Source organism: Drosophila innubila (assembly GCF_004354385.1).
Source record: "Drosophila innubila isolate TH190305 chromosome 3L unlocalized genomic scaffold, UK_Dinn_1.0 0_D_3L, whole genome shotgun sequence".
Taxonomy (NCBI): domain Eukaryota; kingdom Metazoa; phylum Arthropoda; class Insecta; order Diptera; family Drosophilidae; genus Drosophila; species Drosophila innubila.
The window spans coordinates 22,677,224-22,705,093 of record NW_022995376.1 but is presented as its reverse complement, the minus strand read 5'-3'; the positions used below and the strand labels follow the sequence as shown (position 1 = coordinate 22,705,093).

Below are 27,870 nucleotides of genomic sequence, written 5' to 3'. Positions count from 1 at the left end.
GTTCAATTCATAAATGCGCGTCGCTTGCATTTTTTCGATGGCATTTTTCGCTTGATATAGATTACAGTTTTGTATGCGGTTGTTTAAATAACATTTTTTAAGACAAAATCAATATGCCGCCGCCACGTGATCCAATTAGTGTGCGTACAACGCGTCTTAACAATCTAATACTCGGTAAAGGATTTGGCGCGGTACAAAAACCTTCATCAGGCGCCTCAAGACGCAGCATTGTGCCCGTAAACACCACAAGTGCAGCTGTCGCAGAGGCGATCTGTCGGGAGGGATTGCTGGACGCATTTTGCCTCTTGTACAATGAGTGCGACAAGGAGACACTAAAGAAACGAGATCGCAATATAGCCGAGTTTGTTAGTAAATGTAAGGAACACTTTGAATTAATGACTATCTGTTTGTATTTCTACCTACTTGATATCCTTCTAAACTTCAGTTCGACCCATTGTTGAGGAGACACGGCAGCTACGTGTTAATGCTGATGATTTTGTCATTAAGGCCCTCATCGGCAAAGGATATTTTGGCAATGTGCATTTGGTGGTTGAGCGTCAAACATCTGATGTTTATGCCATGAAAAAGATCAAGAAATCGATGGTGACCACCTCGCAGGTGGAACGTGACATCATGTCCAGACGCAACTCCGAATGGCTAACAAATTTACAGTACGCCTTTCAGGTTAGCTAAAGATTATCACTTTATCTTGATCACTTTTCTTTAAATTAAATGGTTCTGCTTGCAGGATAACGACAACTTGTATTTGATCATGGAGTATCTACCAGGAGGCGATCTTCTTAGCTTAATGTCACGCCACGGACCCTTTGACGAGGATCTGGTGCGCTTCTATTTATCCGAGCTGACCTTGGCTCTCCACACGCTGCACGTTATGGGATTCGTTCATCGCGATATAAAGCCGGAGAATATTCTAATTGATCGCTTTGGTCACATCAAGTTGGCCGACTTTGGTAATGCTGCTGCATTGGATCGGGATGGTCACGTTTTAAGCCTGTCACCCGTTGGCACACCAGACTACATCGCTCCGGAATTGCTGCAAACTATATCCACTTATAAACTATCAAAATCCATGCATGACGTGAGTTTAATTGTATGATTATACATTTGCTAAGACTTTATTTTCGCCTTTGATTAAAATTGTAATTATTTGTGAGCAGGTCAGCTGTGATTACTGGTCAATGGGCATTATTGGCTATGAGCTCATCTGTGAGATTACACCATTCCATGAGGATAACGTGCACGAGACGTACTCCAAGATACTTTCCCACTGCGAGGAGAGCCAAAATCGACTGAAGGAGATTATTAACTTCCCCAGCGATTTGAAAATTTCGAGCAACTTGAAGAATCTCATTAGTTCGTTGGTAACCAACCCAACGAATCGTCTTTCATATGAACAAATCGTAAAGCATCCATTCTTTGAGACCATCAAGTGGAGCACAGTTCGTTCACAGGTTCCTCCCATAATACCCACAATCAAGTCGGATGACGATATCTCCAATTTTGAGGACGGAATTCGGCACAAAGCGCGCAGAGAACAACAAACGAAAAAGTCGCTGACTTCGAATATGAAATCAAATGATTTTAGTGGCAAGGATTTGCCTTTCATTGGCTACAGTTTTGTGCATTTGGAAAATGATTGCATTTCATCCGAAGATTCAGACACATCACGCTCTGCCAAACTGCAGGAGAAACTGAGGAGTCTGCAACAAAAGCTGAAATCAAATGAAACTGAAATTTTAATGCTAAAACAGGATTTGCTGAGGGCACAACAGGCTCTCAAAAAGACAGATAGTAAATCGCAGGTTGTACTTGAGGCCAAAGTCGAAATCAAAAAGTTGCAGCAAATCATTAAGGAGAAAACAATGGAATTGACCAGCTGCAAAACTCAAATTAAAACACTGCAAAGTTCAGCCAAAATCGACGAGGAAATGTGGTCAAAGAAAGAAGCCACAATCACGGACTTGTTGCGTCTAAACCGACAAAAGTACGAGGAGGCAAAGATCGCCTCGGAGCAGAGATATGAGAAACAGCTGGCAGAAAAGAAACAAGAGCTCGTCTGCACCACACAGAAGCTGGAGGCACGTGAATTGGAGTTCCTGGCAAAGATTGACGAATGTAAACATTTGGCAGACAAGCTGGACAATTACAAGGAGATGTTAAAGCAACTAAAGGAGCAAAGTCTCAAGTCCGAGTCAAATCACGAGCAGCAGAGAAATCAGTTAAGGGAATCCTATGAGCAAAAGGTCTTGGAACTGCGCCAAAAGCTACGCGAGTCACAGGACACACATCGTCGCATGACCTTGGAACTGCAGGACATTCGCACAGAGCTCGACGAATCAATAAGTTCTGGAAAATCAACGCAAGAAGCTAAACATGCCTCAGAGCGTAGCATTGAAGACATTTTACAGCGTCTCAACTGCGAAATATCCGCAAATAATGAACTGCATGCAAGTAAAGCGTCGTTAGAATCGCAGCTAAATGATATGAAAAAGGAATTCCAAGAGGTGCAGGCAGAATGTCAACGCCTGGAACGTGAACTGCAGGTAGGCAAAGACTTCTTCACATTAAAGTTTGTAAATATTTAACTTATTTATATGATTTCCCTTTTCAAAAGCTGGCTGAATGTCGCTGCAATCTTGCAGAATCGTCGCTGGCATCTCAAGTATCTCCCTATGAAACAGCACCAGGTTCCCTAACGGAGCTGCATGTAATTGAGGATCAATTACGCGCTGATTTGGAGGCCGCCAAGGAAGGTGAATGCTTGCAAAAAACACGCGCCGATCAGCTACAGGAGCTGGTTAAAAAGCTGGAGAAGATGCTGGAGCGCTTCAACGAACAGAGTCTCTCGCCAATGAAGTCACATTCGGGACATGGCAACAATGCTGTGGGCGACATGCTCGAGCGCCAGAATGAGAAACTGGAGGACAAATTGTCTGCTGTGCGGGAGCAAATGATTGTGGAGAGGCAGGCAGCACGAACAGCAAATCTATCGCTCTGGAAAGTGGAGAAGCAACTGGAGGAGGCGCTGTCTGAAAAGAAATTGCTTGCGCGGCGCATGGAATTAACAGATGATCGTGTGAAGAAAGCACACAATGAACGGGACGAGGCGCAACGAGCGCTGAAATCCGCCCAGGAAGAGTTCCGTCAACGAGATGCGCGCATTGAGGAACTGAAAGGCGAGTTGGCAACCAGCAAAAGGGATGTATTGAAGGAGCATCGCATGTGGGAGAAGGCCGAGCAGGAGCGCATGAAGTGCAAGTCGGAGATAATTGAACATTTGGCCAATGTACACAGACTCGAGCAGCAGGCAACGGAGCTGCGCCAGAAACTGCATCAGACTCAGCTCCGTTGCGATGGCCTGGGATTGGAGCAGAAGCGTCTGCAGCGAGAGCTCCAAGAGGAGCGCGAACGCTGTGCCACAGCCGGAGAAGGCACGCTGGCATTGCAAGCAGAGATTAAGCAGCTAACGGATAACTTCCAGCGACTAAAGTATGCTTGCAGCATTACGGACAACCAGTTGACGGAAGTGGAGGCGATGTTGGAGACGGAGCAGCAACGAAATAAGACCCAGCAGTCGCAACTGGAAGCTTGCCATGTTAAGCTGCGTGAGAGAAATGATCAACTGAGTGAATTGCGCAAGGATCTCTCAGTGCAAGAGTCCGCCAAGCGTCTGGCCGAGCAACGTGTTCAAATTCTTACAGTTGAGCTTGATGAGATTAAACAGAACCTTCAGCAGCTACAGATGAAATTAATCTCCCAGCAAGGACAGCTGGTTGAGCAGACAAACGCTCTCTTTGGTGCCCAGGAGCGCACGGATCAGCTGGAGGCTCAAAGCGCCAATTGTCAGACACAAAACACGGAGTACGAAAGAGAACTCTTCCAATTAAAAGAGGAGAATGCGCGTATTCTAAGTGATCTATTCCATAGCAAGGACGAGGTGTGTCATCTGCAGGATGAGCTGAAGAAATTGCAAGATGCTCAGTCCGGCCTACACAACGAAATCGATGAGCTGCAGAACACACTCCAGGAGAAGGAGCAGTTCTTTGTGCAGCGGGATATCAAGGCGATGGCAACGTTGGCACAGCATAAGAAGCTGATTGATTATTTGCAGGTATTAACAATTAATTAGATATTGTTGAATTATATATAAAAATATATTTGATTGCAGCTCAAGGTGGAAGACTTGTCGGCCAAGAAGAAGAAAACACTGGCTGATAAAATCTTTGGCTCCAGCAGCAATTCCAAAGAAAACATATCGCCCAGCGACGTGGAGTCGTCTATACTTTATCGGGCTTTAAAGGAAGAACTGCGTCGGGAGCAAAAGCACTCCAAGACATTGCAGGAACAATTGGAGCAGCTAAATGGTAAGATTGTCATAGATTGTAAGATTGTATCAAAGTCAGGGCTCCCAAATAAGAGATGATCTTAAAAGAAAAAAATTTATTTTAATCTGGGATTAAAACCTTAATCGAAACTGTAACCCTTAACCGGTATTAACCGATGGAAATTGATAACTGTAAGTGAAACCATTACCAGAACAACCCTTCTTCAATTTATCGAAACCGAAAAACCTGTATCGTTTAAACCAAAATAACCGATTAGTAACCAATTCATGTTTAACGACTAATTTCGATTCAATCAAGCACTAAATTCAATTATGTTGTTAAGGTGTAACCATCGTTTACTAAACAAATTTTGATTTAAATTTAAATAAAATAATTCGTTATTGAAATTCAAGAGTATTAGCTTATACTTTAACTTTTTTTTTTATAACATTTTAACTCCTGTTTTGTGTGAAACGAAATCATACCTGTATTTCTAAGCCGACAACTAGAAAAAACCGGTAACCGTTACGAAACCGATGTACAAAGATATAACCGAATACAAACATAACCAAATCCTTTAAACCGATCTTCAATTTTTAATTTCATATTTTGAACTCCTAAGTAAGAATTAACACTAACTTGTGTAAAAAAATCAACAATTAATTTAATTTAAGTTATAAATATGGAAATAATTATAAAATTTTCGGGTTTTTAATTTGTACTATTTTTATTAAATTGTAACTAAACTGTGTGTATTATTTTTAATAGGCACTGCAATTTTACGCTCTCCACGAAAGTCGGCTGCTTTAAATGGCAACTTGGAAGAGAAGAAATCGAGACCAGTGACCATTGCCGACGTTCCGCGTTCCCCACTCAAAGAGCAGACGCCATTGAAGCGTTCCACAAGTCAGTTGGCTACCAAGAGCAAGATAAGATCGCCGCAGAAAAAAGTTACGGAAAATGAAAAGACGCATCATCGTTTTGAGTTGGCGCTGCAGGAATCGAAAGTAGACACATCCACGTGTCTGGCTTGTGAGCAACTGATTATAGTTGGTTCACCTTATTGGCGCTGCAAGGAATGCAAGGAGGTGGCACATCGCAAGTGTCGCTCTAATGTCAGCGAAGGTTGCGGAAGTAAAACTGCAGCAAATGTTGAGGAAAACAGCGAGTCTCGAGCGGAATCAAGTTGTGACAGCCACAGCAACATTGTAGAGAGTGAGAACAGCTCCTCGAATAGCGATTATATTGGTACACTGGCATATAGTGGCGGTGTCCAGGACTCTGTGGATGACGTTATCGAAATCAATTGCGCCTTTGAGGTGGTTGAACAAAAGATTATTCTCTTTGGCTGCAACTCGGGACTGTTTGCTTACAATGTGGAGACGCAGCGTTTGTTGCACATTGCTGGAATCGAGAGTGTTAGCTATGTTTCAATATCGCCACGCTTATCCAAGGCCATCATGGTTGGCGCAAATGGGGAGAAACTTTATCAATGCGATTATCGACAATTGGAGTCGCGTTGCCAAAGCGCCATTCCCTGCCAGAAACCGTCCCTGGAGACGTCTGTAATTGAGCTGCCGTTTGCCAATCGTACCGCCAGCGAAAAGTGGAAACTTGTCCAGATATCAAATGAATCGGAAAATGCCCTCGATTCGGTGGCAATTGCAGCAACCTCCTCACGCATAGTTATTCTCAAATACGATCTTAAGCTGCACAAATTTAAGCCCCTGCGTGCACTTGACACTGCCACATCAGTGACATCGATATTCTATACACGCCACTCGGCAATCGTGAGCTCGGACAAGTTCTATGAAATCGATCTGGATAATTATGCGGCTGAGGAGTTTATTGATCTGGCGGATAACACGTTGCAACACACGGCCAAGTGTCAGCCTTTTGTGGCAGTACGTATTTCCCGCCAAGAGTTTCTGCTCTGCTTCGCCGAATGTGGAGTCTTTGTGGATGAGTTTGGATGCCGTTCACGTCCCTACGACTTGAATTGGATATATGCTCCAACTGGATTCATCTATCGTGAGCCGTTCCTCTATGTATCCCACTATCAGTATGTGCAGATAATACGACTGCATCGCTCCTACAGCAAACAACTTGCCAACGGCATTAACTCGGACAGCAGCGAGGCACCGGAAATGCAGCGTCTCTACTTGCCCCATTATATGCCCACTTTGCTGACTCCAAGTGGCGATACAAATGTCTATACTTTATCCATAGAACAACAAGCTGGCATTCAGCAGATATATCATCTGGATGCTCTGCAGGCATTTAAACATAAGTTAAACGTGTCCATGGAAACAATATCTTCAGTGGCCACATCCGTTACACTCGGCTCCACAATGACGACAGACAGCGTTTAAATTACAAGCATAATTACATAAAACACAAATATACATAAAGTCTGACAAACATGAGTTTACACTTTTTCACCTAATAAGCCAAAAATATAAATCCTAACATACATTTTTTTTAAATTAATTAGAATTACTCATTCAATTTAAATGAAAACTGTTTATATTTTTAACTTTTTGTTGTGTAAACTCATTCTTGACAGACTGTATGTATTTAAATAGTTTTAACAGTTATTTCATAATCATAATTTGAATGTTTTCATTAATTTTTGTGCGATTTTTAAATAAATAAAAGCATAAACACAATTAAACTTAAAGTAAACAGAGTTTGAATTTGAGTAGCAGCCGTTACGACACCCTGTGCAGGGAGCTAAAGCTTTACATCAGACAGAGCCACCCTGTGAGACAACAGTTTTTTGTTTTTGTTTAATCAACAGCAGCAGCATCTAACGACCGATTGAAGAGCTTTTATTATCCAGCGCAGTGAAAGCACAAGAAGCGAAGGGAGCGGACAGCGCTGGACTATTGTTATTGTTTCTGTTTTGGTTATTGTCGTAATTGAAGTCAATTTATAACATTGCCGGTACCGCGAATGGGAATGCAGCCGAACGATGTTCAAATCAGAACGTAACATAAGCGCGTGTCGGGCACTTGCTGATACAACAACCACGGAAAGCGCTGCCTCCTCCTCCGCCAAAATGTCGCTATGCCGAGCGTGTCTGGTACTCCTCGACTCCCAAGATGCCGCCTATGATTTGTGCCGGGAAGAGAACTTGGCGGCCAAATTCTTTGGCTGCATGGCAACCAGGACGGCGCCACTCGACCAGGATTCAAGCTCTGAGATTGTGCTTCAATGCATCTGCGAGTGCTGTTATCAAATGGTGCAAAAATTCCATGATTTCCAATGCATGTGCGAGGAGTCTCTTAGGAACTTTGAGAAAATTATGCTGGAAGTCAACGCGAAAGCCGAATATTGCAAGGACAAGGAAGAAAAAAGAATTGAAGTTGAACAAAAAATATTTGAAACACAATTGGAGGAAGATTTCGATTTAAAGCAAGAGGAAGTAAATATTCAAGTTCAATCGGAGTCAATTGAAGAAATTGTGAGTGTTTATTGTTTGTATGTATATGAATTTATTATTTAATTGTTTGCCAGTTTGGCATAATCTAATCACATTTGGTTGATTAGCATCGCGTACGTATGTAACAATGTACATACATATATACATAAACTGTAACTGTAAATATATTGGATACGGAAGACAACACATACACATATATGTACATACATATGCTGGTGTATGACATTATACACCCAATTTATTGGCGTGAGAACGTGGCGTTTAAGCATAATCAAATGTTTGTTGATATTTTTATATCTACATATGTATACGCGTATATACATATATGTATATTTAGTTTATGGAAATGTATAAACATAAACATAAATGCATAGACAGCGTTGGCCGCCATGGCAGCTTTTGAAGCTTTGCTAGCGAGCTTTTGAAAAGGATTGATATCTGGGACTTTTGCTTTCAGTGTTGTAAAGTAATTTTGTACATACAGTATGTTAAATAACCGCTTTTTTAATTAAAAAAATTATTGCTTTGTTTATTTTAAGCTTTTTCTAAGAATCATATGCAGCTATAATAAAATACCAAAAATAACAAGATAAGGTTCCTTTTCTGCAAAATAAAATATGGGCATTTCCACAGAAACCGCAGGCAAAATCTAAAAATGTATCAAAAACCCACGTCGTGAGTTCTTTGAATCAAATTACATAAAAGGCATGACGAAACAAAATGTCGCATGCGAAATGTCGACTTTATCTTTCAATATATTTTTTTCATTTTATTCTAGTTGCTTATGATTCTCACAAGTTTAAAAAAGAAATAATAAGTTTCATAAATAGGTTTACTATTCCTAAAAATAACAAAAGAAATATAAATGCTTTCTTAGTCAAAACAAGTTTTTGACGTGCTGTAATTCCTTTCACCGTCTGTTTTAATTTACACCGATCATTAAACACACTCAAATACACACAGCTAAATTCCTCAACCTTAACCGTTTTTATGTAAAGCATCCCTTGTTAGCCTGGAAGATTTACTAACTCAGCACTTTAACAAATTGCGCTAATTGAAACAAAAATAAAAAACGACATTGTATTACATTTGGAATTTAAACCAAAATTCCCTAGGATATATGTATAAAACAATACATTGACAAAAATTAGCTTTCGTTTAAATATTTCAAGAAACAACTTACTAAAGGTTTAAATTCGACCGATCTTTTCTATGACATCTGTATTGTATAGCGATTCGTTTCGACCGGTATTGCCTTTAACGCTTTACACTTCAAATATCCTCTAGAAAAAACATGAAATATTTATAAATTCGATATTATTTACCAATCTTACAAGAATGATAAAAGCTTTATCCTATCTCTTTGGTTATTACAGGAAGAGGTCTATATAATAGAAGATGAAGCTGCCAAGGAATTGCTTGAAAAGGAGAAGATTACCATATCTGGAAAACAAGGACTCCTTCGAAGAGTAGGCAACAAGATGGACTGTCACATTTGTGGTCGTGGATTCTACAAAATGTCGCTGTATGAGGCGCATATGCAGAGGCATCGAGGGGAACAACCCTATAAATGTACAGTCGACCAATGTGAGAAGACTTATGCGCGCGCTAATTTACTAACCGAACACCTGAAGGAAGCTCATCATAACTTTGTAACCACATATCAATGTGTAGAGCCTAATTGTAACAAAGTTTACACGGCAATTCGCAGTCTCAATTATCACATTAGGCGGCAACATACCAAGGACGCTAAAGAGTCCCATATATCTGCACATATTTGTGAAAAGTGTGGCAAATCTTATGGTCGAAGAGCTCATTTAACTCGTCATCAATGGGTTCACAAGAGCAAAGGAGAGCTTAAATTCGCCTGCGATTACTGCGTCCAGCGTTTCTATACCAATCAAAATCTGCAGGATCATATCTTAAGGAGTCACAGTTATAAGCAACCCTTTCGCTGCAGGCGTTGTGGCCGAATTTTTGAATCTCGCGGTGCTTTGTCCATTCACATGAAGAAGTCACATTCCAAGTCAAGTGTTTAGTGATCCATTATTCGATTTTTATTTATATATATATGTAATTTCAATAACTCTTCTTGCTAACGAAACTTGTTACAATGTAAAAAGTACAATCCATTTTGAAATACTAAAAATTTGTTATTATATATTTGATGTCGACAAATCGGCTGATTTTTAAAGTAAATACATATACGAAGTGAGTTTGGGGATCTGGGAGGTTACTATAAAATTAGCTAACATTCACATAATGCCCGGGCTCGTATAATTGCTTTAAATCAGTACAAATTTATGGCACAAGCCCGTTTACATATTTTCAAAAATCATTTATAAAAACAATTAACTACAACTCAGGCTTAAGCTTAATGAAACAGACGGTTTTGAGAATTACATACATATACCATTACATTATATATAATTAATTTGTTGGAAAATATTTTTAAAAAAATTGGAGAATCGAAACGAGTCGCGTCTATCAATGACAGCAGTTGGAGAAAAGAAATGCCTATGTGCCAAATCAGCATTAACTAATATAGAGAGAGGATGTGGAGGGCGGGGGAGTATGAGTGGTGTGTGTGTGTGTGTGTAGGTGTTGCATGCACCGTACATACAAATGTAAATAAATACGCCGCAATATGAGCATAGAATGAGGATAAACGGTCTTGGTGTTTCTCTTTTTAGGTGTCCTTGTGCTTCTCATAGAATGCGTCTAGGTATTTTTTGTACTCCTTTTGATCATTCCACATCATTGCGGCCTGCGCGTTAAGTGGACTCTCATTATTTGGCTCGCCGAGCAGCGACTGTATCGACAACAATATGGTGCGCACATCATACAGCGCTGACCACTTGTCCTTTAATATATCCAGGCAAATGGCGCCCTGCAAATCGACGTTGGGATGAAAGCATGGAGTGAGGAATTTAACCACTGGCGCGGCATACGGATAAGAATTAGGAAAGTCGAGCGATAAACGATATGTCTGGCTCGCATACACAGTGTTCAATGGACCCGCAATGGTGCCGACCCATTTAAAGATGTTTTCGCCATCCGGAAATGCCGATATCCCTTTCTCGTTGGCTATCATTAGGTTCATGAGTTCTTTCTGCAGTCTGTTTGGAATATATATGCACACATATGAGAAATTATTGCAAATCATTATTCCCATTGAATATATTACACATATGTACATACGTAGTATATGAAACATGTATGTACATGTATTAAAATTTGGCGCCTTACCTTTTGCTCACAGCATGATTGTCTTTGACAGGCAGCGAGTCATCGCTGTGTTTGCTACTGCCACCAGCACCACTCTGTTCAGGGCTGATGTTTTGTGCCATTGCTCTGCACTCCGGGAATTTAGTTAGTTGTGGAATATGCTAAATGTTTCACTAATTATACTGCAATGTAAATTTTGTTACTGCGCGTCTGTTACTTTTCAGAATCTTTTTTCACTAAAACAAAATGGATGGAGACAACACAGTGTTGATTCCAGCGTGCACAGGGTTGTATTTCATGACAGCTGAAAAGTAACGAGTCGCTTGCTCAATAACGACGAGTAGCAATTGGAATTAGTACCAAATACACTGTTGCCAACTTAGCTATTTTATAGCTAGTTCTTGCTATTTTCAAAATTCGATTATTATTATTACTATTATTAGCCGGAAATATGGCCATTTTTAATATAAAATCAGCTAGGTTTTGTTATTATTTAAACAACAAACAAACAATAATTAACTTTAAATTAAATGAAATAAAGGTGGTATTTCTTGCTTCGAATTTTCGAAAATTGTTAATAAGATCCTTATTGGAAAAAGGCACTGAAATAAAACAAAATAATCTAGATCAGTTTTCAAAGTTGCCAGACGTTCAAATTAACTATAATTTTTTTCTGCAGGTGGCAACAAAAGATATGAATAAATAAAAAAGTATATAATTTTCGTAAAAGGTTTAAACAATCCGCAGTGTTTTTGTGATGGAGGAAAATAGCATGATTTATGGCTTGGAGTTGCAGGCGCGTGCTCTCACCCCACAATATGGGGAGAGCAATGATGTGTGCTTCTTCATTGCCACAAATTCATTGAAGCCAACTAATCAGTTGCATTTACTCCAATATGACGAGGAGCAGGCAACAATACAATCCAAGGTCAGTGAGATTGTAATTAACAAATGATGTTTCTATTATAATATATTTTCTTTCAGATATTTGAGCATGCTCTGGGTGAAGTCTGGAAACTCAACAGTTGTCCCCACGACGCGAGGTTGCTGGCATCTGTATACAATGTTCAGAAAGGAGCTCAGGTGTTGTCTCAGGCAGCTCTATTGACTTTGCCTGTGGACGATCCCACAGCTGCCGCCAACGAACCAGTTAAAAGCGAATACATTCCCTGGGCCCAGGTTGAGGTCTTGGACACAGCCAGTTTGGGTGATCGCGTGAAAACAATTGAATTTCATCCTAGTCAAGACCAGACGATAGCTTGTGTTGTTGGCAACAAATTGGCCGTCATGCAACGAGCTGAAGCGTCAACTCGTGTTGTGGCCGAAGCCAGCAGCAGCAGCTCAAGCGGAGCAAAGAACCTGTCACCATTTACAACTGGCAAATGGTCGCACCATCATCAGGGTCATCAGTTCCTGCTGCTACACGACACCAGCGTCAAATCCTACGATGTTCGAGATACACAGCATTGCGCTTGGAGCATAGATGATGCACATGGTCAGCTGGTGCGCGATCTGGACTGTAATCCAAACAAACAGTGTCATCTGGTCACCGGCGGTGACGATGGTTGTCTGAAAGTCTGGGACTGTCGCATGGTAAAGTCGCCGGTCTTTGAACGCAGTGATCATTCCCATTGGGTGTGGTCTGTGCGGTTCAACACATTCCACGATCAACTGATATTGTCCAGCTCAAGTGATTGCAAGGTTCTGCTGACCTGTGCAGGATCCGTCAGCTCAGAAGCCTTGTCAACTGATCCCAGCGATGGAATTTCATCCGTTCCACAGGAACGACATAAAGTGCTTTCAGATGGATTGCTGCAATCATTCGATCAGCACGAGGACTCTGTTTACTGTGCTGAATGGAGTAATGTGGATCCGTGGATCTTTGCGTCCTTAAGCTATGATGGAAGAGTTATAATCTCAAAGGTACCAAAGCAGTACAAGTACCAAATTATTTTCTAAACTATAAGTATGTAATTTACTAATAATTAAATATAAATATTTACATAGGCTTCTAATTTAAGTAATGCCAGTGGTTTTAGCCAGTGTCCTCTGACGTACAATCAGATGAGTCATTGGGATTCGCAGTCTCCACGGAGCATACCCGTTTAATGAGCTCATTCTCTACCTCGACTATGCCATTTTCGATAGCCTCCTGCATTTGCACATATTCGATTGTGGCTTCGCTTTTTTTGGACGTTGTCTCGGCGGACGGAGGTTTGGCTTTAGCTGGTTCCACAATTGGAATCTGTGATGATTTTGCAATTTCCGTTTCATCTTCCGCTTCTTCGGCCAAACTGCTACGTTGAGGCTGCACTTCTGCGTAAATTGCAGGGTATTGTTGCTGCAGCTTTTGTTTAATAACGCGGACTTTGCGAAATATGTAATCCAGGTCTTTCTTCATTTCACTGAGCAGTTTTACGTGACGTTTAAAATCCTCACTTGCGCTTTTCAAACGACTTTGCGACAATGCGTTGCAATTGAGCAGCATCTCATTCGTTTTCTCAAAACGTTGTAGCCTAAAAGACGCAAGTATTTATTGTGCAATTTATAGAAATTTCGCATATGTATGTATTCCTTTTTGGTGGGTGGTGGGTTGAATCACCTTGTAACGAACGTTAATCTAAACTCACATTTGTTTTTGTGCCCGTATCATTGTCTCAACATCGCCTTGGTTTACCATTCCAGCCAGGCCTTGAATAAATGCTTCTGCAGCTGTACAGTTGTTAAAGCCATAGCCATTAAACGATTCCGCATCTGGTGTCGTATCTGCGTTATCCTCCATGGTGCGTCCTGCTTATTTGTTATTGCTATAACCAGTGCTGCCCACTTTTTAATAAAAAAATTAACTGTTCTTGGCCTGTTAAAAATAGCTCAATAGCTATACAAAAAAACAAGACAACTTTTTTAACATTCATTCCATTCATTCCATTATAATAAAAAATCAATTATTTTGTCTAATTATTAATTATTATTGTATAATTTGCTTGTCTGTGAAAAAAAGCTCATATTTTATGGATCAGCTCATCGGCGGCTTCTGTTTTTTAAACCAATGTGGCAGCCTTAAAAAATATTACCGATAGCTTGAACGTCAGGCAGCCTTTTTACTCGTACCTATTTTTGACCGTCAAAAATAACCAGATTTGAAAAACTACTATTAAGAAACAAGGTAGAAAAGAAATGTTACAAAAGGCTTAGAAAAAAAAACACCAAAAACACAGAAAAACCTTTTGATTTTAAGGTTTTTCTTTATGTTAAACAACTTTTAAGCCTCTCAAAAATAGTTATATTGGCATTAGTGAACCTCTTTATTTAATAAAAGTGCGACATTTATATTAAGTATTCTATCTTTTATATATTTTTCTTTATTTTTAGGCTAGAATTTTGAAAATGTTTGCAGATTTTTTAAATTAATTTTGCCGCTTGGTCTCGTCCGGTACCAAGAAAGTTGGCTAATATTTTAGCTATTTTGCATCGCAATATCAGCTATTTTTTTGTACGCTTTCCCACCAAAAACAGTTATTGCTACTCTAAAAAGCTGGCAGCCCTGGAGGACAGAGCTATTTTTTTTGTTACATTTTTGTATTTGTTAGTTCGTTGGTTTTGCCGGTTGTGAAATAAATACATATTAATTCGTCGGTAAGAAAATGAACCGAATTGTTGGTAAAAGTAAGTGTAATGATTTATATTTCTTTCTTTTTCTATTACCTAACCATTAAACAGTCATGAAGCTTGCACCGACTGTGAAGTTGAACAATGGACTCGAAATGCCTGTCTTGGGATTGGGTACATATGCTGTAAGTACATAATATACACATGTGCATATATACGTATGTACAAGTGTATGTATACATTATCATATATACTGTTCTTATCTTATTTATATAGACAAGTATGTGCAAATGTGATTACTGTAAATCATAAAGTTCATATTGTGCAGTTTGTTGAATGCTTTTACATGTAAACATCAAACTGATATCAATGTATTAGATTGTATTATTTAGTTACGTATGTTGATTAAATTACATATATGTATGTGCTTATATTGAAATTGTAATTGCTACTTTCAGTCTCAGAACAAAGAAGGTGAAATTGCTGTGAAACATGCTATTGATATTGGATACCGACATATAGACACCGCCTATTTCTACCAGAATGAGGTGGAGGTGGGTCAGGCGATTCGCGACAAGATTGCTGAGGGCGTGGTCAAGCGTGAGGACATTTTCCTAGTCACTAAGGTGAGTTGGAAATTTCCAAACTTATTATAATTACTAACAATTGATTACTTTTGTAGCTGTGGAACATACACCATGATCCCGATCGCGTTGAGGGAGCTTGCCGCAAACAACTCTCCAACTTTGGTCTGGACTATATAGATTTGTACCTGATGCACATGCCGGTGGGCTATAAGTATGTCAATGAGGAAACATTGCTCCCCAAGGATGAAAATGGAACACTTCTATTGAGTGATGTCGACTACTTGGACACTTACAAGGCAATGGAGAAGTTGGTTAAAAGTGGCCTGGTTCGCAGTCTGGGTGTGTCCAACTTTAACAGTGAACAATTGTTGAGAGTCCTTGAAAACTGTGAGATTAAGCCGGTTACCAATCAGGTCGAGTGCTCACCAACAATCAACCAGAAGCCATTAATTGAATTTTGCAAGAAACACGGAGTCACCTTAACAGCCTATACTCCCCTGGGACGTCCAAGACCCGAAGAAATGAAACCCGACTTTATGTACTCACCCAAAGTGAAGGAAATTGCGCAAAAATACAACAAGACAACGACTCAAGTTGCATTGCGCTTCTTGGTGAGTTGATCATTAATATAGATATTAAATATTCCTGATTATTATTATAACTTATTGCAGATTGACTCTGGTGCTCTGCCCATTCCGAAGTCGTCTACACCAAAGCGTATTTCCGAAAACTTTGATATATTTGACTTTGAGTTGACCGATGAGGAGAAGTGTGTGCTCGACAGCTATAACACCGGCGAGCGTATGGTTCCCTTAAACCTTATCAAGGGACAGAATCACAAGTATACCCGTTTGCCATTGATTTTTAAATCTGGAATTTTAAAAGCACTTTTTGTTAAAACCTTGTTGCTCAATAAAATAAAGCGCTGTTATACAGGGGATATTGTAATCTCATTTTAAAGATTGATAGAATTTTTTAAGAATTCCTAAGGTATAAATTTCTTATGTCGTGATGATGAGATAGCAATTATATTATAGTAAGGTGTTTAATACGTGTATATGGCGGAAGAATTTCAAAGGAATTCCAAGAAGAGAGTTAATATAAGCCAGGTTTGATCAAAGAGCAAAAGTAAAATTTAAAAAAAAATTATAAAATTCCCTAAGCTTTACCGTTTTTGCAGTATATTTTTAATTTAAAAATATATTTAAAATTTAAAACTGCTAGTTCTTTTGATTGTTTAATATATAAATTTATCTGAAAATAATAGCTAGATTTGTTAGTCATTTAAGTAGTATGTACAGAGTGAAATTCCTTTCAAATAATTTTCCTATTTTGAGCTTTGTATGATAAAAATTTGTTTAGTTTTATTTTAAATCCATTTCGATATGATACCAGCACGCTGTTTGACTACATGCGACGACGATGAAGAAGATAATTCCCGTGTTGCATTGATATTGGGCGATAAGCCCGTCTGCGGGGAAAAAGCTTTGCTTATGGCCCCAAAGATAAAACTGAGCAGCGGCTACGAAATGCCCGTTTTAGGTTTTGGAACACATGGAGTAAATACGAGCAGTGGAAATGGAATTAAGAATAGTTATAAATTTCAATTATCTTGCAGTTGAAAGGTTATCAATGCTTAACGGCAATCCATTGCGCCGTGGAGACAGGATTCAGGCACTTTGATACGGCGTATAACTATGAAAATGAAAAGGAGGTGGGGGAGGCGATTCGTACCCAAATGCAAATGGGAAATGTCTCAAGAGAGAACATCTTTCTGACTACCAAGGTAAAAACTTGACAGTTTCCCGATCCTTTATGATATTCTCCATTTTTATAGCTTTGGAATACACACCACGATCCCCGCGATGTGCGACGAATTTGCGAGAAGCAACTCGAAGCTCTAGGATTCGATTATATTGATCTCTACCTTATGCACTTCCCAGTGGGTTATAAACACATGTGCGATGAGATTCTCTATCCCATGGAAGGTGAAAAGATGCAAACTACGTAAGATGTCGACACTAAATATTTTCTATACATACACGGTTGTCACCTAAAATACATTTTAAGGAAAAAGTAACAGTTTCAGTTAGTTTAGAACAAAATTTCCAGTTTTCGTAAAGTTGCACCTTAGTTGACAGCTATATTTTTCATAAACTTCGAGCTCCCGCAATTTTATCATTATACCGATTTAAATTCAATTTATTTGCTTGAAACCTAAATTGATTCTGACTATCTATTTTATTTCCAGTATTTTATTTGTATGTTTTTTAAAACTTTGTGCCAAAAGTTTTCTTTTAAATTTGTAACTTTAAAAAATTTATCATAATTTACCTGATTTTTATGAGAAATGTTAATTGTGTGATTGTTATTGTGGTTTGACTTCCAAATTGTTATGCATTTTACATATTTTTTAAATTTATGTATCAATAATTTCCTAGTATTTTCATAATTAATCATGTACACCTTTTTTGAAAACTTGAAAGTCTAATAACTTTAATGAGAATAATCATAACTTGAAATAATTCTGCATCTTTAATATGTTTATTTAGGAAAGTTTTTTTTTTTTTTCTTAACACTGATGTAAACTGAAAATATATTTCGTATATGGCTACTGTGTAATTTTTTTAAATTTAATATTCCGTAAAGGGAGATTGATTACATTGACACCTGGCGGGCAATGGAGGAACTAGTCAAGCTGGGAATGGTGCGTAGTATTGGCGTCTCCAACTTCAATATGGAGCAAGTGCAGCGCATTATACAATGCAGTTCTTCAAAGCCCGTTGTAAATCAAGTCGAAGTCTGGCCAGGATTCATGCAAAAAGATTTAGTTGATTATTGTCGCTACAATGGCATCATTGTTACAGCTTATTCACCCTTGGGTCAACCTAATCGGGAAATTCATACACCAATTTACTTTTTCTCAGAGGGTATGAAGCGCTTGGTGAAGAGATACAAACGTACTGCCTCACAAATCGTGCTGCGCTATTTGGTAAGACTCTTTATATCAGGAAACATAATCATAATAAGCTACACATAAAATAAAAATTACATAATAATGAACTAATGATAATTTTTTAAGAATTTTCATCAATGATAATGATTAATTTTGAGTAAATTTTTTTAAATCTAAATCATTATTAAAGATTTGATTTTATATTTTAATCAAAAACAAGTAAACAAAAATCTGAAAGAAAATTATTATTTATAATTTACGATCTCTGCTTTATTAATGTTTACTATTAATCCCTAACAAAAACTAATCTTAACTTTTTCAACAGATTGATTATGGTGTTGTTCCCATACCCAAGGCTGGCAATCCCTTGCACATTAAGGAGAATCTGAATATATTTGACTTTCAGTTAAATGAATCAGATACACGCGCCTTACGTGGCATCAAGTCAAAAGAAAGAATCATGAAATACGAGCCCGTCAAGGATCATCCGTTCTATCCCTTCGAACGGGACGAGGATGAGCAAGGGGAGACAGAAACTCCTGTGTCTAGACGATCGTCTTCGGCACCTCAAAAGCGAAAAACTGCGTTGCCTGAGCCCGGAGAACAAGAGGGTGACGAAGGCGATGAATAGGTGCATTAATGGGACAAGTTCGAGAGGGGGTACATTAATCTGTTGTAATCACATGGTCGTACTAAATTGTTGTGGGCAAATTAAAAAGTTGATAAAAATTTTATGTGACTGCGATTAGTTGCGCCAAAAGCTGAAATGATGCATGAAATACATCTGAAATTGTTGAATTGGACGATTCTAACCAATTATTTCCAGATTTTTCGGAAAACTAAATATAATTATTCAGCCAAATTGCAATAATATCAACGGACTCTAATCAACTCTGTTATGTTATTAACATAATGTTATGTTGTCATCAAAGATATCGACATTTTGATAGCATGTTAAAGGGAAGAGTTGAAAATCTTGGAGGGGAAAATTAAGCAAGAAAATAAATATTTTTATTTATATCATATAATATATATTTTACTATATCTTTTATATCAAACAAAATCAGTCTTTCACAGTTTAACGCAAACATTCTTAATACAATTTGAATAAGAAACTTGCCCTATGACTACGATCGTCAAAAAAGTTTAGTACTTTAATTCATTCCGCTTCTTGGTAGTTGTGAAATGCGATGTTAAAGGTTGTTAAAAGGGTTAATGAATTGACATTTGAAATTCATTATATTCTTTTTGATTACATACTAAATCTATAATTTGAGACAGGCTTTGGCGATTAAATTTAATAAAAGACAGCATTTAAATTGAAAAATTCGTTGAACTCTACACAACAATCTACACTACGCTTAAAACTACATTCGGCATCACATGTTGTACTAAGTATCTTTTTAAGTCAGATACGAAAGACTTTCAAGTAAATTATATTTTGTGCAATTTTATTTATTTATTAAACGTTAACTAACACCAATTGACAAAAGTAATTTAAAATTTAAGTTAAGATTAGAAAATATAATTTAAAATTCAAATTAAATAAATGATATACATATAAGTTTAAATCTTAAATCAAAAGTATAAAAAGATATAAAATATTTAAAAAATTTAAAAATCTAGGTGGTGCTTAAGACATTTAATTATTTAAATTGTTGAAAACAGCTTCGTCGCGAGTAAAAGTTGCTCCCGGGGCAAAAATATTATTGGGAAATTCATTGAATGCTTTTTAACTTCACTGTCCAATTTGGATTTAATGTTAGTCTCTGAAAAAATTTTTAAATTTTATTTATTTATAATTAAAGTCCTTAAAAGTATTAAAAATTGCATCGGTTTCTGATACGTTTTCGCTTCCATCTGCAGCCCTATTTTTAAACTGTTTTCGCACATTTGGTTTTCTGTAATTTCTAATCTTGGACATGTTTTGGCGCTCGGGGCGGTAAATTTTCCAACCCACCCCCAACATTGGCTACGTCAGGAATGTAAATAGAAAAGCCAATGAGATGTGAGCCGACTCACGTTGTAATTGTCGCTTTAAAACTCAACGCAGAAAGAAGCTCAGCGGCGGCAGAGACATTGTGTCTCAAAGCCCAATTGAGTGAAATTGTTGTGAGCGAGGCTTAAATAAGTTTTTCAGTTACCGAAAATAGGCAGTTTCGCTCAAAGCGTCACCACGTTCACAACGTCGTCGGCTGCGCAGCTCGAAAGCTCTGACAACCAATAGCCAAAAATAAAAAAGAGAAAAAAAGTAAATAAATATAAAAAGATATAATTTAAAACTGGCATATTGCAACGCCGCGCCGTATAAAGTAAATCATATTTATATAAGTTTTGCAAGTTGTGAAATTGATCGCGCTATTGAAACGCCTTGAGTTTTTGTACGGATATCGAAAAGTGAGTTCATCGTATTGCAGTCTTCAATATAAGTACAAGTAGCTGGTTACGTAATAGGGAAAGGATATCAAACTAAAGGCACCTACATATTGATATAAAATGAAGTCGTGACTTGGCTGAAACTAAAGAAAAACTTTCGCTTTCACCAAAGCGCATGCGCAACCGTTTATCGCATTGCAAGAGCTTTTCCTTGAGGCTCCCAGGGTTTATTTCCCAGGCGAAAATACGCAATATTGAACAGAAATTAGAGAAAGGATTTTGATTTTAATATATTTAGTAATTATTGCATGTTTTGTAATTTAGTAAAGACATATTTGTTTATGTTCTTGCGCATAACAATTTCATTTTTTTATTTATAAAAGTTATAAAGTAGTCAACGAGAGGCTATTGAGTAATTTTTATATTCGTATAATTGCAGTGGCAAAGTCAATTAAAATTTCGAACTAGTAGGCAATAATCCAACGTTGAGTTTTGAATTTTAAGCCATTGCAAGGTCTCGTCCATCGAAGTTGGTCAACACCATAAAACGAAGTAAATGAAAATCGTATGTGCACAAGTATTTAAAGATACAGATACTTAGATACATATCTGTATGTATACTTAGATACTGTATGTGTTGGCTGTTAATTAAATATTCATGGCAAGCACAGTTTGGCAACTGCATTAACGGTCAACATTGTGACCTCGACTGAAACCCATAATAACGAAACATACTTTGGTTAGACATGGCTTTTAATCGGTTTCAAAATCATTAACTTACTATTATATGTATATCCGTACACCTCTAAATAATTGTGGAACGATCTTGACCAATGAAAACACGCAAATGATCAATTAAAACGTGAAGAGACTTAATAATTATCCAATATGCAAGATTTGCGTTATTGATGATGTTTATTTATGTTCATTGAGTTGCATTCGAATGATGAGCTTGTAATCTAATAGATCACGTGGACGACATATACAGTTAGTAAAGTAATTGTTTTGACAAAGCAACAATTCTAAAAACAAAATCTTTTTATTTTCTCAATTTTTTTATTATTATTTTTCTATATTTTATTGTAGTCAATTTAAAACATATACAGAAATCCATTGGACTTAACTATTTAAAAAAGTACACTTAATTAATTAACACTTTTACATTTTAAAAAGTTCAGATAGTTTATTAAAAAAAAAGCAAATCTCATTTCTGAACTTTGTTTAATATTTTGTTTTTTGTTAATTGGATTTTAAAACAAGTTAAAATGAAATTAACAAGATCTATTTGAATGTTAAAAATTATTTATTTATTTTTTAGATAATTATAATTATGTACTTTGTTTATGTCAAAACAGTAACTTACCGTACTGTATGCAAACTTTTTCCCATTTTGGTTAAAACATTTACTTGACTAACTATATGTAAATATTTACAAAGATTTTGTACAATTTACAATTTATGAGGCAAGCGTTAAGTTTGCGCTTAAGGAGGCAAGGGGTGTGGGGCAATTGCAAGTTACATGAGTTTCCGGAAAGAAAACCCCTAATGTATAATGGAAATTGAACCAAAACAAACAAAACACATTAAAAATGTGAGTGATAACCTGGGGAGTTGAAAAGCTCCCCCCACCCAACAAAGTTCAAACCTGTTTTGAGTCATTTCTTTCTCCTGCCTTTGCTTTTGCTTATTGCGTCGCTCATGCGCTCTTCCTCTTCTTTTCACTACACACACACACATGCATACATGCGTAAATGTAAATTTTGTTGTTGTCTTAAGTATACTACGCTTTGTCGGTTTTTATGCTGTTATGTAATCGCTGGACTAATTGGCAGAGCGGATGCAGAAAGAGCAAGCAAAAGAAAATACAAATTGCACGTTTCTTTAAGCTCAGCTCAAAGCTCTCTCCTCCTGTCAGCTGTCACACATACATGAGCAGTGTTCACATGTATATGTGACCCAAAAACGCAATCGTCAATATGCTGCGAATATGTTTACAAATATGCTGCATGTACGTGTGTGTGCGTATCTATGTACATACTTATATGTAATCTGGGCATAGCCAGAGCAGGGCATGTTACCAATTTCATTTTGGAGCGACGACGTACACTGAAATCTGTGTGAAGGCCATGAAAGTGAAATAAACCTGATTTCGCGTCCAATGGGCTGTGGACGGTCGTGTCTACAAACGTCTATGGTTATGGTCATAAAAAGTTTGTTGACCAAAAATGCTTGATTTTCTTTTTACACTCAATATACATATGTATGTATGGTTGTATATATGTACAACACAGGGCAGCAGTTGCATCACTTTAATATACATTCATACATGCATTTATATGCAAATAAGTTCAGTTGACTTAATTCTGCAGAAATCTTTGGTTTATCTTTCTTCTGACCTTCGTTGGCATTTAAATGGGCTTTTGACCATTTAGAAATTGAAATTAAAACGATCGGATGATGTGTTCATACAATACATATGCAAAACGCGACTAGCCCTTGGTTTTAGGTCATGGTCAATGGACCGGTAACCACTCGACTCAACGGAACACACAGAGAGGAAAACAGCTAATGAGCTTTTGACTGTGGCAATGCTTTGTTAAGCTGCATTTCAAATTGTTTTTTTTTTCTATTTTATTTGTCTCTGAACTTGGCTATTTGGTGTTCATCAGGTAGTTCACTTATTGTCATCGATGCCCACACTTTATAGACCTCACTAAATGCCAATGACCCATGCCCACATTGCTGTGCTGCCGCCCTACACATTATACTGACTCTATACTTACCTACACCTCTGTACATACGAATATGTTAATGTGCAATTCAACTCGTTGAGTTCGTTGGATTTTCAGTGGTACACGCTGGCCAAGGCCAACCACTTTATTAAGTAGTAATATCTGCACCACGGTGCACACTGTCGTATCATTATTACGTATACGTAATAAACGGTAATTGTATGTTTACTGCGCTGCAGATGACCAATTCGACACGAAACGAGTACGAGTATTGCCCAAGTTTTGTAATTTATAAATGCTGATTGCATTTCTTACAGCACTTGGGATTCCCCATTTAGGCTAATTTGTCAAAAACAGAAAAAATAACCATTTGTCTCAAAAGAAATGCGACTTCAAGTGCATTGTAAAAATACTTAACATGACAATAGTCTATAGAATCTATTATATAGCTACATTCTCTAAGCCGTGTAAGTCCAGTCTACAGAGATAAAGTGTATTTTAGTTGATTTGTAGCCTGAAATATATAAAATATTTTATTTGAATTATCATTCAAGTACTAATTATATACTCTGAAAAAAAAATCACAATATTTATTTAAAAAACTAATTACTCTAACGAATATCAAAAAATGATATCATCATAATGATAAAAATAATTCGGAAAATTTCTTAATGATCCATTAATAATCACAAAAGTTATTCATTAAACCTGAACGAATTGTAAAGATTAATGGAAAGACTAGTTTATATTTAATATTTATTAAAAATATACAATATTTTTGTACACATACAAATAATTTATGGTTACTTTTATTATATTTATATACTCTGAAAAAAAATTACAATAGTTATTTTAAAAACTAATTACTCTAACGATTATCGAATAAAATATATAATCTTAGTAAAAAAAATAATTAAATGTTTACTAATTTTCTATGTATTCTAAATTTTATAATGATCCGCTAATAAACACAAAAGTTATTCAACAAACCTGAACAAAACGAAAAGATTAATGGAGAGAGCAGCTTTTATTTAATATTAATTAAACATATAATATATATTTGTATACATACAAATAATATACGCTTTCATTAATTATATTTGTAAATGAATTTCACTAAAATAAAAGGTGTTTTTTCTGATATTTTCTAGTGCTTGAAACTGAGGTGCTGCAACAACCCAAACTTGACGGGCCTGTGTCAAGTACCACAGACTATGAGTTTCCCTATACGTGCAGTTTGAGTGCCGAAATGAAGAAGGTGGCCAAGGAGGAACTGCACGAGGATGAGAATATACGGAGACAGGCGTTGTCACAGTTCCGTGAATGGATTGCCAAGCATCCTCATATTAAAAAGTGCCGTACCGATGCTGTTTTCCTGTTGCGCTTCTTGCGTACCAAGAAATTCTCAGTTCCCTCAGCCTGTGAGATGTTAGAACGTTATTTGACTATTCGCCAGTTGTTCCCGCAGTGGTTCCAGCAGCTGGACATTAATGATCCGGCAATTAATGAGATCTTTGAGGCGGGTTATCTTGTACCCTTGCCTCAACGCGATGCAAGCGGTCGTCAAGTTCTCTTTTCGGTGGCTGGAAAATTCGATCCCTACAAGTTCACATCGGTGCAAATGGCGAGAGTTCACAGTCTGATCTGTGAGGCTTTATTGGATGATGAGGACTCCCAGGTGTCGGGCTATGTGTATGTGAACGATGAGAGTGGCATGAATATGGGATTTGTCAGTCTCTGGTCATTAACCGATTTGCGCAGCATTATCAAATGCATTCAGAACTCAACGCCCATGCGTCACAAGCAGACGCACTTTGTCAATATACCCCATTATGCCAATCGCATCATCGAACTGGGCGTATCCATGCTGAGTGACAAGCTCAAGAAGCGTATCATTGTGAGTTGCCCACGTTTATTCAGATTACCTTTACACTGAAACAAAGAACAACTTCTAAAATCAAGAACTTTCATTTTAAATATTTTGTTCTTAAATACTTAGAATATTAATCTTATCTTCTACGAATATTAATCTAAAAAATCACAGTTCTTGGTACAAGAATAAAAATCTTAAGTTGTTAGGAAAGTATAAATATGTACTATTGCATATAATAATTAAATTTCTAGTTTTGAAACAAAAATCTTGATCTTAGAACATTTTTTTTTTTTTATCAGTGTACCTTCCACTAACATAACTCCTTCATCTTCAGGTTCACAAAAATGTGGAGGCACTCAAGTCGAAAATAGATCCCGCCATTCTTCCCAAGGAATATGGGGGCACAATGCCCATTGCCGACATGATTCGCGAGTTTAAAGTGAAGCTGCAACAACGCCGTGCCGCAATTCTGGCTCTGGATGATATGCACATTGAGATCACCAAGGAGGCAGCCAACTTTGCCGGTAACGACATCGGAGACATCGATGCCGGCGTCGTGGGTAGCTTTAGAAAACTGGAGGTGGATTAGTGTCCAGCATTAGGTCTGGCATTAGTTTAAGTTTAGTCTAAGTCAGAATACCATTGATACAAATGACAAACCCACACAAACACACACACAATCATCAAAATTATCGTATTTCTCTCTAAAAACAGAATCTTTAAATTATGAAATATAAATAAAATTATACGCAAACACCTTATACTATAACTACGGCACCAAGCACAAGGCACAGGTACAGGTACCAGAAAACTGAAGTTGCACGGGTTGTTCAATTTTAGAGGTATATATACATTTATTATATTCATACATATCATTATTTAATTTTGTATGAATTTTATTTAAATATATGCATATGTGTATGTACGTCTGCTTAATGACAAATATTTCTCATTTTATAAAACGATTTTTTCTGCAAAAAACAAATTTCGAGTATGGGACAGTTGATAATAGAGTAGAGATATTTATACTCATTACTTAACAAATAAGTAAAAGGGTATATTGTGCCGCCTTTCGGCCTCGTAAATCGCAAAAAAACACCACACTTACTGTTTTTAAAATAATGCATTTTTTATGGAATTTAAAGGTTTCTACTAATATTATCTAGTATCTCACTTAATCACAGCAAGATCGGACTAGTAGAACGGCAGTAATAGCTAATCAAAGTGATTAATAATTATTTCAGTACAAGCACCCAAAAGTATGCAGTAGTATTAATAATTTCTATAAAGTTCTTTAATATACATTGAAATAAGTAACGGGTATTCTATGGTAGGGATCTCGAGTATAGCCGATCTTCTTTATAGGGAACTGCTCTGAATGAGTTAAAAGTCAAATATTAAATCACAACTTGTTTATTAAAATTTTATGTATCTAATAATAAATGCTCTATAGATAAATTCGACTCTATTACCTAGAAAAAGATATCTACAGTTCGTAATCCAGTCTTAACTATGTTAGAAAACCTCCCAATTTATATGTCACAGAGTTGAATAACCCTAAAGCATGTTCTTCAGCTTTTAGTTGTCGTTATGGTTATTTTATATAAAATGGAAGCAAGATTAAGATAGTGGAGAATGTGCGACAGGAAAATACACTCAAAATACAGAGTACATAATTTTCCCAACTATTCGAGATAACTTTAAAAAAAATTCGCATATTTTTAATTGATTAATAATGCTGGCCTATAACATACATAATTATAAACTGTTTTGTGACTAATTAACTAGTTTTGTAATGCATTCATTAGCATTGAAAAAATAATTTCATTTTTAGTAAAATGACATATCGTTGCACTTCTATTTTTGCGAGTGAATTGAAATTTCATTGACAGTAGAATTTTTAATGCTACTGACATAACATTTCACTAGCAGTAGATTTTTCAATGCTAGTGAATTATGATTTCATTATCATTTATTTTTTTTAAACATACTTTGTTTAGAATATCAGTTAAAACACATACGTGAAACTATAGTTTCAGTTAGATAATAAACTGTTTTGCCAACTAAAAAATTCACATTTTCTTGGTTTTCTTTTTTTCTATTCGTACTGTCTTATATTTTTATGGTTTTTTGAGCAAGTTTAAGATATAATCAAGTTCCATTGAGCGTAACTATTATCCAAAATAAAAAACATGCAGGAATTTGTTTTTTTGTGTATTTAGTTTCTTGAAGTAAGGTGTCCGGCAAAAGTCTAGATTAAATCTTATTTTTGAGAACACTATCTTATATAATTATATAATTATAACTATCTTGTTTAAAAGAAACCAAGATATATTTTCTAATAAATATGTGTGTACATGTTTATATAGTGTATTTAACAGTCGCATTGGCCCTAGCGTTATGATCGTTGCTGTTCCCGTAATTGTTTTTGTTGCAACACAATAACGGTGACACAGACAACGACACGAAAGCAGTAAGAGAATCTTATTGCATTTTTGAGCAAGAAAGCGACGACAATCAAAGCTCGAAGTATGAAGCGTATGTTCAAGTGTATGTGTGTGTGTTTGTGTGTACATAATTCTTGTGTACATACATACATACATGAGTTTCTTAAGAGAATTGTGAGAATGTGCGCGGTTGTCGGCATTACATTTTATTATTATTGCTGCCAGCGAAATAATTTCCAAGTTTACATTTCAGTTGAGCGTTGGATCAGCT

General features: G+C 36.9%; 8 protein-coding genes across 10 annotated transcripts; 6 read left to right on the top strand and 2 right to left on the bottom strand.

Annotated features, from left to right (window-relative positions):
- Positions 1 to 8: 8 nt before the first annotated feature.
- Positions 9 to 6,772, top strand: LOC117788335 (citron Rho-interacting kinase). Its single transcript, XM_034627073.1, has 7 exons — positions 9 to 375; positions 446 to 684; positions 749 to 1,099; positions 1,179 to 2,564; positions 2,636 to 4,132; positions 4,190 to 4,385; positions 5,115 to 6,772. The coding sequence occupies exons 1-7, from the start codon at positions 114 to 116 to the stop codon at positions 6,716 to 6,718; spliced, it is 5,535 nt and encodes a 1,844-aa protein (XP_034482964.1). The 5' UTR covers positions 9 to 113; the 3' UTR covers positions 6,719 to 6,772.
- A 425-nt stretch (positions 6,773 to 7,197) lies between these two features.
- On the top strand, positions 7,198 to 10,460 carry LOC117787719 (zinc finger protein 506). Its single transcript, XM_034626317.1, has 2 exons — positions 7,198 to 7,812; positions 9,168 to 10,460. Exons 1-2 carry the CDS (start codon positions 7,321 to 7,323, stop codon positions 9,828 to 9,830), a joined length of 1,155 nt encoding a protein of 384 aa, XP_034482208.1. The 5' UTR covers positions 7,198 to 7,320; the 3' UTR covers positions 9,831 to 10,460.
- LOC117787720 (ubiquitin-conjugating enzyme E2 C) lies at positions 10,088 to 11,305 on the bottom strand. Its single transcript, XM_034626319.1, has 2 exons — positions 11,041 to 11,305; positions 10,088 to 10,910 (listed from the first exon to the last, which is right to left on the bottom strand). The coding sequence occupies exons 1-2, from the start codon at positions 11,139 to 11,141 to the stop codon at positions 10,481 to 10,483; spliced, it is 531 nt and encodes a 176-aa protein (XP_034482210.1). The 5' UTR covers positions 11,142 to 11,305; the 3' UTR covers positions 10,088 to 10,480.
- A 399-nt stretch (positions 11,306 to 11,704) lies between these two features.
- On the top strand, positions 11,705 to 13,039 carry LOC117788708 (EARP-interacting protein homolog). The gene is made up of 2 exons (XM_034627549.1): positions 11,705 to 11,947; positions 12,004 to 13,039. The coding sequence occupies exons 1-2, from the start codon at positions 11,777 to 11,779 to the stop codon at positions 12,976 to 12,978; spliced, it is 1,146 nt and encodes a 381-aa protein (XP_034483440.1). The 5' UTR covers positions 11,705 to 11,776; the 3' UTR covers positions 12,979 to 13,039.
- LOC117788709 (kxDL motif-containing protein CG10681) lies at positions 12,968 to 13,850 on the bottom strand. The gene is made up of 2 exons (XM_034627550.1): positions 13,650 to 13,850; positions 12,968 to 13,535 (listed from the first exon to the last, which is right to left on the bottom strand). The coding sequence occupies exons 1-2, from the start codon at positions 13,799 to 13,801 to the stop codon at positions 13,055 to 13,057; spliced, it is 633 nt and encodes a 210-aa protein (XP_034483441.1). The 5' UTR covers positions 13,802 to 13,850; the 3' UTR covers positions 12,968 to 13,054.
- Positions 13,851 to 14,588: 738 nt separating this feature from the next.
- Positions 14,589 to 16,175, top strand: LOC117788461 (aldo-keto reductase family 1 member B1). Of its 3 annotated transcripts, none has more exons than XM_034627239.1 (5): positions 14,589 to 14,655; positions 14,740 to 14,813; positions 15,087 to 15,254; positions 15,311 to 15,829; positions 15,890 to 16,175. In XM_034627239.1, the coding sequence occupies exons 2-5, from the start codon at positions 14,742 to 14,744 to the stop codon at positions 16,172 to 16,174; spliced, it is 1,044 nt and encodes a 347-aa protein (XP_034483130.1). In that variant the 5' UTR covers positions 14,589 to 14,655; positions 14,740 to 14,741; the 3' UTR covers position 16,175. The 3 variants fall into 3 exon arrangements, with proteins under 3 accessions (XP_034483130.1, XP_034483129.1, XP_034483128.1); XM_034627238.1 differs by having other exon boundaries at positions 14,636 to 14,685; positions 15,311 to 15,826; positions 15,887 to 16,175; XM_034627237.1 differs by having other exon boundaries at positions 14,636 to 14,685.
- Positions 16,176 to 16,585: 410 nt separating this feature from the next.
- On the top strand, positions 16,586 to 18,974 carry LOC117788651 (1,5-anhydro-D-fructose reductase). The gene is made up of 5 exons (XM_034627481.1): positions 16,586 to 16,774; positions 16,834 to 17,001; positions 17,053 to 17,222; positions 17,865 to 18,207; positions 18,497 to 18,974. The coding sequence occupies exons 1-5, from the start codon at positions 16,601 to 16,603 to the stop codon at positions 18,800 to 18,802; spliced, it is 1,161 nt and encodes a 386-aa protein (XP_034483372.1). The 5' UTR covers positions 16,586 to 16,600; the 3' UTR covers positions 18,803 to 18,974.
- A 1,275-nt stretch (positions 18,975 to 20,249) lies between these two features.
- LOC117787366 (clavesin-1) lies at positions 20,250 to 25,906 on the top strand. The gene is made up of 3 exons (XM_034625876.1): positions 20,250 to 20,568; positions 24,431 to 25,176; positions 25,487 to 25,906. Coding segments are annotated over exons 1-3 (1,002 nt in total). The 5' UTR covers positions 20,250 to 20,567; the 3' UTR covers positions 25,742 to 25,906.
- The last annotated feature ends 1,964 nt before the right edge of the window (positions 25,907 to 27,870 follow it).

Excerpts from the sequence above, each read along its gene's own strand:
- LOC117788651 (XM_034627481.1), top strand. The coding sequence starts at position 16,601 with ATGATACCAGCACGCTGTTTGACTACATGCGACGACGATGAAGAAGAT. Across the intron at positions 17,002-17,052 it reads ACATCTTTCTGACTACCAAG|CTTTGGAATACACACCACGA; the intron begins GTAAAAACTTGA and ends CCATTTTTATAG. Across the intron at positions 18,208-18,496 it reads AAATCGTGCTGCGCTATTTG|ATTGATTATGGTGTTGTTCC; the intron begins GTAAGACTCTTT and ends CTTTTTCAACAG.
- LOC117787366 (XM_034625876.1), top strand. Across the intron at positions 25,177-25,486 it reads AGCTCAAGAAGCGTATCATT|GTTCACAAAAATGTGGAGGC; the intron begins GTGAGTTGCCCA and ends CTTCATCTTCAG.
- LOC117787720 (XM_034626319.1), bottom strand. The coding sequence starts at position 11,141 with ATGGCACAAAACATCAGCCCTGAACAGAGTGGTGCTGGTGGCAGTAGC. Across the intron at positions 10,911-11,040 it reads AATCATGCTGTGAGCAAAAG|ACTGCAGAAAGAACTCATGA; the intron begins GTAAGGCGCCAA and ends TATTCCAAACAG.
- LOC117788709 (XM_034627550.1), bottom strand. The coding sequence starts at position 13,801 with ATGGAGGATAACGCAGATACGACACCAGATGCGGAATCGTTTAATGGC. Across the intron at positions 13,536-13,649 it reads ATACGGGCACAAAAACAAAT|GCTACAACGTTTTGAGAAAA; the intron begins GTGAGTTTAGAT and ends TGCGTCTTTTAG.
- LOC117788708 (XM_034627549.1), top strand. The coding sequence starts at position 11,777 with ATGGAGGAAAATAGCATGATTTATGGCTTGGAGTTGCAGGCGCGTGCT. Across the intron at positions 11,948-12,003 it reads AGGCAACAATACAATCCAAG|ATATTTGAGCATGCTCTGGG; the intron begins GTCAGTGAGATT and ends ATTTTCTTTCAG.
- LOC117788461 (XM_034627238.1), top strand. The coding sequence starts at position 14,664 with ATGAACCGAATTGTTGGTAAAA. Across the intron at positions 14,814-15,086 it reads TGGGATTGGGTACATATGCT|TCTCAGAACAAAGAAGGTGA; the intron begins GTAAGTACATAA and ends TGCTACTTTCAG. Across the intron at positions 15,255-15,310 it reads ACATTTTCCTAGTCACTAAG|CTGTGGAACATACACCATGA; the intron begins GTGAGTTGGAAA and ends TTACTTTTGTAG.
- LOC117788335 (XM_034627073.1), top strand. The coding sequence starts at position 114 with ATGCCGCCGCCACGTGATCCAATTAGTGTGCGTACAACGCGTCTTAAC. Across the intron at positions 4,133-4,189 it reads AGCTGATTGATTATTTGCAG|CTCAAGGTGGAAGACTTGTC; the intron begins GTATTAACAATT and ends ATTTGATTGCAG. Across the intron at positions 4,386-5,114 it reads ACAATTGGAGCAGCTAAATG|GCACTGCAATTTTACGCTCT; the intron begins GTAAGATTGTCA and ends TATTTTTAATAG.
- LOC117787719 (XM_034626317.1), top strand. The coding sequence starts at position 7,321 with ATGTTCAAATCAGAACGTAACATAAGCGCGTGTCGGGCACTTGCTGAT. Across the intron at positions 7,813-9,167 it reads CGGAGTCAATTGAAGAAATT|GAAGAGGTCTATATAATAGA; the intron begins GTGAGTGTTTAT and ends TGGTTATTACAG.